General features: G+C 28.7%; 3 protein-coding genes across 3 annotated transcripts, besides 1 other annotated feature; 1 reads left to right on the top strand and 2 right to left on the bottom strand.

Moving 5' to 3' along the window:
• Window positions 1-47: part of a sequence feature (assembly_gap, 190869..190878;~frameshift;~hypothetical protein gene) that runs on past the window's edge.
• Window positions 48-3,269: 3,222 nt separating this feature from the next.
• On the bottom strand, window positions 3,270-5,327 carry PGO_100460 (hypothetical protein, conserved; the record flags this gene model as incomplete). Its single annotated transcript, XM_028688078.1, has 1 exon — window positions 3,270-5,327. One exon carries the CDS (start codon window positions 5,325-5,327, stop codon window positions 3,270-3,272), a length of 2,058 nt encoding a protein of 685 aa, XP_028543879.1.
• A 1,875-nt stretch (window positions 5,328-7,202) lies between these two features.
• PGO_100450 (hypothetical protein, conserved) lies at window positions 7,203-7,874 on the bottom strand (the record flags this gene model as incomplete). Its single annotated transcript, XM_028688077.1, has 1 exon — window positions 7,203-7,874. One exon carries the CDS (start codon window positions 7,872-7,874, stop codon window positions 7,203-7,205), a length of 672 nt encoding a protein of 223 aa, XP_028543878.1.
• Window positions 7,875-10,170: 2,296 nt separating this feature from the next.
• PGO_100440 (transmembrane emp24 domain-containing protein) lies at window positions 10,171-11,357 on the top strand (the record flags this gene model as incomplete). The annotated part of the gene is made up of 4 exons (XM_028688076.1): window positions 10,171-10,384; window positions 10,532-10,609; window positions 10,735-10,976; window positions 11,214-11,357. 4 exons carry the CDS (start codon window positions 10,171-10,173, stop codon window positions 11,355-11,357), a joined length of 678 nt encoding a protein of 225 aa, XP_028543877.1.
• Between the last annotated feature and the right edge of the window lie 451 nt (window positions 11,358-11,808).

The following is an 11,808-nucleotide window of genomic DNA, read 5'->3' as shown; positions in this document are numbered from 1 at the left end:
GATTTGAAAACGAATGTACATGCTACTCCTGAGATAAAATTACCTCTCAAAAGAATCAGTAGTGAAATATCGCGTGTCCAAAATCGTACTTACTATTGGTGTGTATTTAAGAAAAGAGCAACGTGCAAAAATATTGAAATCGAACTATCAGAAAACAAAGTTGCAGATAATAAAGAACATAATGAAAAGGATACCAAATGTGAAGAAGAAGATTTATCGAAAAAAGGAACATCAACAGTGAAAGAAATATGTGTAAAATCTGAAGATCTACAAATAAAAAAATTAAAATGTTCTCACAGGGTAAACAAGGATTTGATCAAAAGTAAAAAATGTGTAGGACATTTTAATTTAAGTATAGATCGAAAGATTATGAAAATAAGAAATACAGCCAATAAAAAAGTAGCAATCAGAAAGTGTATCACAAAAAATGCCACGAAGGAATTAATAATTAAGCAGGAAAATGAAAAGGTCAAAAAACTTACTACCATTGTTACAAAACAGAAGAATGATTCAACAATAACAAACATTATGAATTCAGAGCCTATTAAGGACACTAAAAATGGTCAAAAAAAGGTGACAAAAAAAATAGTTAAGAGAACACAAAAAAGTAAAAAAATAGTGCCCATTTTTCAACATATAAAAAGTAACTGTAATATGAGCAAAGATAGAGTATATAGCAAGATTCAGTATAAAAAAAATAATAAATAGGATGAAGACACTCAAGAAAAAATAAATGCATGCATGTGAATATTAACATGTATCTACCATAGAAAAAAAAAAAAATGTTACATAAGTTTTACTTTTATTTATCTTATATAATTTTAATATATTAAAGAATGGAAATAACTTATTTTATATATTATAGACAACGGTATAAAAGATAGAGAGAAATCTAGTACACTTCGTTAAAAGGAAGGAGTTTGGAATACTTAAAAATTCTTAAGTGATAACTCTACAAATGCTACAAATGTCTAGTGCAGAGCTATATATTATGCAGTTCAGAAATTTAAGCACACAAGACAAAGACCAGAACAATTGGATAACTATAGCAGATAATCCAGATCGATGGCACCATTGCAATTGTTAGGTGTGAATGGGAGGGAGGGAGGCACATTATCAATTGCATCATGTAGTGATCATTGAGCGGATTTCATGCGTAGCTACCAATGTGTTATACAATAAGTTATAGAAAAATTCATTTAATTGCGCAATTCAAATATGAACAAGCATAAGATAATTATAAAGTATAAGAGAACATGAAAACGAAGATATGGATATGTGAGAATAATTAATAGAATATATGTCACTATATGAGTCAAGAATAAATATATATTAAATTATATATAAAGAAAAAAAAGAGAGAAATATATAAACCCTTAAGAAAACTTTCATTATATTAAAATAATAGATAATAACATATATTATCTTTCTCAAAGCTTGATATAAAAAAATTTATAGCTTACATGAAGTATTTTCATTATGACTTATAAAAAAGGTCGTCTATTATACCTCAAGAAGAACACATTTTAATATGTCTAAATATTACATATAAGAACAATATACATGAAGAGTTAATAGAGCTACATAAATAAGCATGTTTTCCGTATGTCAAACAAGTAATGATTATGCATATTATGTTTTATCATTAATGTTTGACACGAATGTGTATATCCTTAGTGTTTTATATATATATATATATATATATATATATATATATATATATATATATATATTTAGACATATATGCATATATATAGACATATTTTTTATTCCTTTTATGTACATAGGACTAGGACAGCTATTGTAGTAAGAAGGGGAATTTACGCCTGTGCACAAGACGGATACTGCACGTCTATAAAAAAAGACGCACATAACTCTACAAGAATAAAAGGGGTTCACATATTGGCCAAGATTTTTTACACATAACAAAATTATGGTTGTCTAATACACCCATATTCAGTCTTGCAGATTATTGACATTAAGACGTTAACATTATTTATTTCCAGGTGTTTACAGTATGCCTATGAACACTTCAATATTATTTACATGCAAACTTTTAGATTATTTAAATTCACACTAGGAACTTCCTCTACAGTATGTATGATTGGGTTTTAATTACGCTTATGTGTAACTATAATATTTTTTCTCCTTATGGATTATTGGGACTTATTTCCCCTTATGGATTATTGGGGCCTATTTCTCCTTGTGGATTATTGGGGCCTATTTCTCCTTGTGGATTATTGGGGCCTATTTCCTCTTATGGATAATTGAAATTTTTTTCCCCTTATGAAAAGCTGATATTTCTCTCCCCTTATGGATTATTGAAGATGATTAGCCTATTTAAAAATTATTGTTGCCCATTTTGTTCAAAGAAATTACAGGAAAAACATTTATTACAATGAAAATAATATAACAGTTCATCTTTCACTCTAAGAAGAAAAACATTAATAACAATGTTTTCCTGTATTGTGCTTAAAATACTTTCCACAAGAAAAATAAATAAAAATAATAAAAAAAAAAATAAAAAATAAAATAAAAAAAAAAAAAAATAAAAAATAAAATAAAATAAAAAAAAAAAAAAAAAAAAAGTATAGTATTTTTTTATGATACTTTTTATTAAGTGGATTATGGGAAGAGTAATAAATTATTAAATATGAGCAACCTTTTTTTAATAAATGTTATATATTAAGCACCTAATTTAAGAATATGTTGGAAAAGTTTGAAGAAATTATTTGTGTGTGTGAAATGTGCATGCATGTTTTGTGATAATTCCTATGATAAGTAATAGGTAATAGAACAAAATGTGAAGCATTAGTATTAATGTGTTAAGGGGACACTAATTTTTACAGGGTATCAATGTCAAGAGTGTACTAACATGTATGGGGATTATTAACGAATTGTTTGTTTCTTTTTTTTATTGTCAAAAAAAAAAAAAAAAAAAAGAAAAAAAAGAGGAAGTAACAAGAATTATTTTAATGAAGCACATTTAGAGTCTTCTGAAGCATAGCACAAAATTTGAATTATGAACATGGGCAAAATTATGGTAGAAGTACATATCAGTAGGATAAAAGCAAACGAGAAGTTTGGTACAAAAGTGTAAATGCAAATATGGTGTGACAAAAACAACCCCCCAAAAAAGGAAAGCATAACGAAGATTCAGTGGGCATGGATCTAGGCGAAAATGTGACTCTAAAGCAGTGTGAAACATTTCCACACATTTATATATATATATGTGTACGTTTGTATATATGTGGAAGAACTGGATGAGACTAGCTCCCCTTGAGATAATCGGAGAGTTCATCACGTATTTCCATTTCTCGTAATGTATAACCTATTATTAACTGCCAGAAACAAATATATGTGAGCACGGAACCGCTTATATATATTAATTCATTTGATAAGTTTTTATTAATATTTAATGTCATGCCTTGTATCACTAACTCTACAATTTTTTTTGTTGCATCTAGGACTAATGCTCCTATGTTATCAGTTAATGAACGTAATTGTATATCCGTTAGTGACTTGATATATGAAAGTAAATCATCATTTAAAATTGATTTATTTTCTTTTAACATTTTTATCTGATTTTCTAAAGACATAATTTTTTTTCGTAAAAATATAATATAATTTTTTGTGTTAATTATTGGAAAGTTATCACTTGCGTGATTCTTACATTTAGCGTAAGAGGTACTTTCTGGTTGTATCTGATTGTCATCATGATTATACTGATCTCCATTTTGGTAGGATGAGTAATTGCTATTATCATCCTGTAGGTTTTTACTTGTCAAAAGTTTTTCAAGGTCATAATTTTTTTGTTTATCAGCCTTGTTCTGATTTAGTATGTGCGGGTTGCAATTATTTTGATTATTTAACTCACATGAGTTTAGAGTTTCTTCTCCACTTTTTTTGTGTTTATCAGCAAACAAACTATAAAACGATTTTTTTAAATTGAAAAAATCGTCTTCCTTTTTATTTATAATATTATTTTGGTCGTAAAGCGACTCATTTAGGCTTAGTCGATAATCTGCATTTTTTATCATATACCCAGTAAGGATAATCTGTAGCAAAAAATTGTATATTTTTTCGTGTGTAATTAAAATAGACGTTTCGATTGTATATTTTTGAATATTTCCTATGATATTAAAGATAATGTTTTTTACGGCTTCTTTAACCCTTTCTGACGTGTTCTCAAAGAATCTATTAATTAATTCATTTGGGGGGATACTACATATTTTATCAAAATATTTATTGTTACTATTTTCAAAGGATTTATTATTGAGAGGGAAAAACAGAGGGAAATCTTTGCTTTCTTTTGATGTAAAAATGTTATTTATGCTATCATTAATTGAGGGGGGGGTTGAGGGACCCCCGTTGTTTCTTCTATTCTCGTAAAATCTATTATGCGCATTTTCCTTTTTTCCATTGTTCATGAAAAAAAAGTTCCCTCCTTGCCCTTCTTCGTGGTTGTGTGCATAATCAAGGTGGCTGTATTTGTCTTTCCCCTGTTTTTCATCACCATTTCGGTTTTCATACGGGTCATAGGGATTGTATGAGTCATATGCGTCATATGAGTCATCGTCCTCCTCACCTTCGTCGTCGTCGTCCTCCTCCTGCTCCTCCTCATCATCATCACTGCCTTCTCCATTTTCGTCATCCCCATTTTGGTCATTTCCATCACCATGCTGCTGTTGCCCCTTCCCTTTATCGTCGTTTTGGATTATGTTCTCAGATTCCATCGTATTGCTTTCACTTGTTGAATCCATACTTAAACTATCATTCCCATTTCTGAAAGAGTGGCTTATATCTCTTTTTCCTTTTTTCCTTAAATTACTGTTCAAATCTTTCAATATTTCTTTTTTCCTCTTACGCTCAAAATACTTTTTCCATTTTTCATTTTTCTCATCTATTATTCTGTCATTATTCCCGTGATCTGTTTCCTCGTTTGGGTCCTTTGAAAAATTGTTCTTTCCATTATCATTGTTAAATATTTTAAATTTGCTACCTTTCAAAAAAGAAGCATTATTTGAATTCAACAGTGGAATGGTGTGGCTTTTAATTTCATGTGGTAGGTAGTTCACTTTGTGATGTTTTACAATGAAAAATTTTTGTGATATATTCTTGATTTGGGTATACGAATTTCTGAATAGAAACAGATATTTTTTTCTATTTTTCACATGGATTTTAGTTTTATGGCCAATTTCTGGAAATTCTTTGTAAAACACAACTGTGTTGTTTTTGCGACTCTTTACATGCTCAAGTAGGAAGGTGTACGTAAATGATAAAACAATGAAGCAATCAATGAGAAGAACATAAATTGGTCTTGGCATGATATATTTTTTTTGGGGGTCTTAGGATTTGGAGTTCTGGTTTCCACTTCTTTCAGTTTTCTTTTAAGGCTGGCCCACTTGTACGATTTGCTTGCCTTTTCCGTTGGCCCACTTGTACGATTTTCCTGCCTTTTCCGTTGGCCTACCTGTTCGGTTGGCCTCCCTTTTCAGATTTTCCTTCAGTTTTGTTTATTTATGTGGTTTTCTTAATAATGAAAAGAAGAGAGGAAAATAGAGTACATATCAACATAAATTGAACTTTATTGTGTATGACCCCTGCTGTTCCTACTGCTCCTACTGCTCCTACTACTCCTACTGCTCCTACTGCTCCTACTGCTCCTACTGCTCCTACTGCTCCTACTGCTCCTACTGCTCCTACTGCTCCTACTGCTCCTACTGCTCCTACTGCTCCTACTTTGCTTTCTACCACTTAGTATAACCCCGTATGTTGTTATTCTGTTTTTGTTACGTCCTTCTATATATAATAAATGTACGTACATGAATATATATATTTAAATGATATACACATATTTTGTATACAATTGTTTATATATTCATTTTCCCCTTCTGCGTCAGTTCATTTCAGAAAACAGTGATACACCGAAGTGAGTATTTTTTTTTTTATTAACTCATCTTCGTTCCTTCATTTTCTCTCTCTCTTTTTTTTTTTTTTTTTTATTTTAAATATGTTAAAAATATTTGCCAAAAGAATAAACTGTTGTTTAATTCTCAGCATGAAAATTTAAACCAAAAAAGAGGGACGGAAAAAAAAGAAACTTAAAGCAACCACTTTTTATTTTATTTTATTTTTTTTGCATAACTTGTAAAAACTAGGAAAATACACTTTAACAATGGTACAATATTGAAACAGGAAATTTTTTTTTTTTTAAAAAAGCTGCATCGGAATATATTTTTGCTATGGATTAAATGAATAATAAACGTGTATATATATTCAAATACAAGTTAAAGTATGGATGTTCGTGAATAATCACTAATATCTAAAAGGTGATGTGCATATGAAAACACGTGGAATTACATATGTTAAAAGTCCCCAAACTTTCACAACTCCACCTAATGAAGTAGAAAAAAAAAAAAAAAAAAAAAAAAAAAAAAAAAAAAAAAAAAAAAAAAAAAAAAAAAAAAAAAAAAAACCTATTATACACAACAAGGTGAAAATATTGATACAGTCTAATGATGAGGTCACGAGTGATGATCTTAACCCTTTATGTATTTAAGCGTATAAGCTTAGGTTATAAAAATATATAAGGAATAAAATAATGCTTCAAAAAAATATTTTTGCAGTTTCCTTTTTTTTTTCTTTTTTTCTCTTCATTATTTTATATTAAACTGTACACAAGTTGGATAATATAACCTAACAAACACACACGTCGTAATCAGAGTATCATTTAAGCTTTAATAATGGAGATATTATTTTATTCGCAATTACGTTAGTATAAGCAAACATAGTTAAGTGTGGTGTAGAGCTAATAAACGAGACGTTGACAAATGTATACATATATGAACACTCATACATGAATGGGCCAAAAAGGGGACAAACTAATGAATGAAATGAAATGTACAGATAATGATAATGCCTCTTCCTTTTCCTTTTTTTTCTTTTTCCAAATAAGTGTAAATTCCAGGTAAATGTAAACGTCCCTTCCTATTCCCTCCCCATTACCCTTAAAAAAAAAAAAAAAAAAAAAAAAAAAAGAATAAATAAGCAAAGCAGATATGATGATACGTATGAAAATTTTACACACTTGGTTGCTAAGATTCCAAATCAACGTCTTTTTTTTATGTCCTTTATTAAAACTTTTTAATACTATTTTATAATTATTCAAAACAATATCACTTTCATTTTCCTTATTTGTTTTAGAATTTCTGGAACTTTTTTTTTTCCATTCCCAACGTGGTATTATGAATTTTTGATTTTTTTTCAGTTTCTTGGGCTTTTAATTTTTGAAATTTTATTAAATTATCCGAGTACTTTAATTTCCATTTTAACAATTTCTCAGAATCTTTTATTGCAAGATTAGTTAAGTTTAAAAAGGATGAATTTAAATTATTATTGAAAGAATTTATCCAACATTCATCAGAATTATAATCATATGTTGCCCATTTGAATGCATTTTTTATTAAGGCTTCATGGGGATAACCTCTTAATACGCGTTTGCTAATGCGTTTAAGATATTTTTTACTTTTTTTTAATCCTAAATTTTGGTTACTTTTTGATGTATTAATATTTGATCCTAATATATCTTTTAAAGTAACTTTATCATATTTCCAATATTGGTCTATAGGTATATTACCTAACGGTTGAAAATTCATGTACCATTTTTTTTTTCCTTGATGATCATAATTACTTAATAAGCTTCTTCTATTTTCAATTTTATTTAAATCGTCATTTAAGTTGTCTACTTCTAATCTTCTAAATATATGATTCCTAAATCTAACTAACTTTTTTTTCAAATTGAATCGGTAGTCTATTCCACTTATGTTCCGTTCTTCTGGGTAATTAAATGGACAATAGTTTTTAAAGCTCATTTTGTTAAATTTATCAAGTTAGTTTCAATTTATATATATATATATATATATATATGTGTGTGTGTTTTTTTTTTTTAATCTGCATTCCATGTGTAATACTTATCCCCTTAGTTAGAATTGTAATTTAAAGGGAGTCACATAGATGAGTGTGAAACCGGGGTGGGACACAGAAAAGGGAAAAATGAAAAAGTAAGAAAAAGCGTAAGGTAAGAAAGATGTGAAAAAATACAGCAATTTTCTCCTGGTTAGCAAGGTCTTCTAAAGTGGTCGTCCAGGCTTTATCCCGCGAGTTAGTTAAGTTATCTCTTATTTGAAAAATGGAACTAAAAAGATGCAGAAGTTTTAATATATATATATATATATATATATGTATGTATGTATAAACATATATACGTGCGTATATGTGTGTATAAGTATTTGTGTAATCACCATCGTGTGGATCAATTTTAAATTCCCCACGGGGGGTTAATTTGGATAGCGGGACATAAGCATTTGTTTCATTATATTGACAAATTTCATGGAAATGATCCAAAGCATTTTTAGTTTTTTAATAAAATATGGGCTATACGCACCTTGAGATGGGTCTATAAAAATTCGTGAATCATTTACAGATAAAGTTTTAGTTTTTCGTTTGACGAGATTAATGAAGAATTTGTATAGTTCTGATACGTGTGATATTTTGTGGCTATTCGAAAAATGAAGGACAGGGGTTATGGGGTCTCGGTTCATTTAATAAATATGAAGTTACATGCTAACATATAATCCAAAGCACAATATTTTAGCTTAACATTTCTATAAACATTTTTTTCTTGAATATATATTTCTTTAACCTTTTCGTGTCTTTGTACATTACCTAAATTGTGCGTTTGATTTTGTATGCGTCAAACAAATCGGGGAATTTATTCACAAATTATTCCAGCATACTTAATATATATGACCATGACATGCATTCTTTAAATGGGTTAAAAGGATGTGAAAAGGGTGTGTATTTAAACGTCAGTAGAATTTAATTATGACGCAATGACAAATGCTTTTAGTTGATTTGAAATGGTCCTATTTCGTGTCGACGAACTCTCGATATTATTTTTATTTTTCTCTTCTTAGTGATATTGATCTTTCCTTTCTCCTAGCGCATTCAAGTTTACCTTTATTAATTTTCCATAATTCAAACTTTATATTTTTCCTTTTTCGTAACTCTTCATACATTTTTTTTTTTTTTTTTGCAACTTTTTCTTTTCTTCAACACAAAAATTATGATGAATAGTGAGATTTTATATTTGAGCAATTATACATGCCTTTTATACACATGCATATATATAGCTTGTACCCATGCGTATGAACAAGAATTGGTGCACATTCTTTTTTATTTACGTAAGAACAAGAACAAAAAATTCATTTTTATATTTTACTTTTTTCCTGGCGAAAAATTATAAATATTGCGAAGGGCGAATTGTTAAAATTTACCTCATCAGAGAAATAATGAAAAACATGTAACTCATTTGACAAGTGAATAGTGGGGTAGGATTAACCTTAACATATATGTGACAATGTACGTTATGATTATGTACTTGTTTTGCTCCCTTTTCATTGCTTGACTGTTTGACTGCCGTTTTACCTGCATTTGTGTTTTTCCATTTTCCCCTCCTTTTGGCTATTTACATCATTGCGCACACACGTGCCAAGATATATACATGTATGTACTACTTAGGAGAACATTTAAGTACATGAATTTGTACACTCATACATGTTTGTGTATATAAAATGCAATGCCCTTCATGAAATACACTAGTTTAGCAGGCATAAAGAATTTCACATTATGAGATGAAGTTCGGTGTGTGAATATATACGAATATACATATATGTGCATTCCTTTTTGTGGATACTTGTGTTTATACGTATTCATAAGAGCACATATATATATATATATATATATATATATGTTTGGGTATATTTGGAGGCCAGAGTATAAAAACACATTATGCACACAACTCATTCGAACCTGTAGAGTAAATGATAACCAGTTCGTAATACACATCACAAGAAATGGATGCGAATTAGGCCGTGTAAGGGTAATGTAAATTACGCAAGGTTACGTGAGACAGTTTTTAGATGAAAGTATATTATGTACAGTTAATTTTTTTTTTTTTTTTTTTTTTTTATGGTCAAAATTTTGCAACTCACAGAAAAAAGTGTGCCTATAGTAATGCTGATTATTTAACGCTTTAATTAAAAAAAAAAAAAAAAAAAAAAAGGTAGACCAAATTATGGTATATTTTATTCACATTCTATAAAAAAAATGGTGAGAGGAGCAAAAATAGGTTTTTACCTGTTGTTATTACTACTAAATTATACGTATGTTAACGCAGCATATTTTTATGTGAAGGAAGGGGTAGAAAAATGTTTTGTGGAAAGCGTTGCAAGCAATGTTGTGATAACATCGTCCTATGATAATTATGGATTAAAAGGCAAGGATGTTTTTTTTTTTTTTTTTTGCTCATATATATTAACTCGTTTATATACAAAATTGTCTGCTCTTGCACATTTTCCATTTTTACGAGTATATATAAAGACCAAAACTGATTTAGAACAAGTGGAAAAATTAAAAAAAAAAGAAAAAATATATGCTTCGTTTTTTTTTTTTTTTTTTTTTTTTACAGAATTAAAATGCCTCATCAATATAAAAGACCAAAAGGGAAGAGTTTTGTATTCCCATGATACCTCTCAAATTAGTAAAGGTAATATTCATTTATTATACTATTCTCCAGATGCTGTTCTTTACTTTCACATATGTGTTTGTATAGAATAACCTAATTCGTATTAGATACGTGACTGATTTCATTTCATGATTAAACATACGCAGGAAAAGTGTCCTACTTAACGAAAAAGAATGGGATGTATTATATCTGCATTTCTTGCCCTTCGTCGAATTGGTTTAAAAGCACAGCAATAAAATGGAGTTTATCCATAGAAGTTGGTGGATCAGATGTGGATTTAGAAAATGCAGCTAAAAAATCAGAATTGAGTGAAACTATTGCGACTTTGGTAAATCTAAAAAAAAAATTTAATTCAATGAAGTTGCAGCAGATATATCAAAAGCAAATGGTATGAAACAGGAACTATTACATCAAATATTTTTTTTGGCATAGACAAAAAAGTCATGTGTATGTGAGAAAGAATATGCCTTTGTTTAACGAATTTTTTACATTTGAGAGGCTTATAAGCATCATGTTCATGTTTACACACATGTGCATATATGTATATATATTTTTGCAGCCAAACATATTTTACACAAAAAATACACATTAAGGCACTCCCGTATATCCCCTTTGCATTTCATAGGCAACCAACCTATACGAACATAACAAATCAGTGCAAGATAAGATGTTTTATTGCTACATAGTAGAAATCATAATACTAGTGGCAGTTACCATTTATTCGATTGTACATTTAAAAAATTATTTTAAGGCCCAAAAATTGATGTAGTGAGAAGACACATTAGGGCAACATTTTTGAATATTCATATTATAAACGTGTCTTATCCAATTCGCGATATTTTGCTCGAATATTTTTTGTTAGTACAATGTTTTTGTGCTCATTTTTTTAGCAATAAATAATACTTTGATTTTTCACATAAAATATATGTTTTTTATTTGGCTATTACACATGATGTATACTCGTAAACTATATAATAACCTTAAAAAAAAAAAAAATGAAGTATAATTCTTAATATTAAAAAAAAAAAAAAAAAAAAAAAAAATGAACGCATATGTATGTGCGTATACACATATATTTAACAATTTTTAAAAAGAAAGCCACCTATAAAGACAATTTGAAATAATTTTAATAAAGAACGAAAGAAAAAGGCTCTTTGGGATATTTTTTAACATTTACATGATCATTAAAAAGGAAAAATGTCAAGTGTACTAGTGTATGT

The sequence above is a fragment of the Plasmodium gonderi genome, assembly GCF_002157705.1.
Source record: "Plasmodium gonderi DNA, contig: Chr10, whole genome shotgun sequence".
Classification (NCBI taxonomy): Eukaryota; Apicomplexa; class Aconoidasida; order Haemosporida; family Plasmodiidae; genus Plasmodium; species Plasmodium gonderi.
The sequence above is the reverse complement of the archived record's forward strand: the minus strand, read 5'-3'. Positions and strand labels throughout refer to the sequence as shown.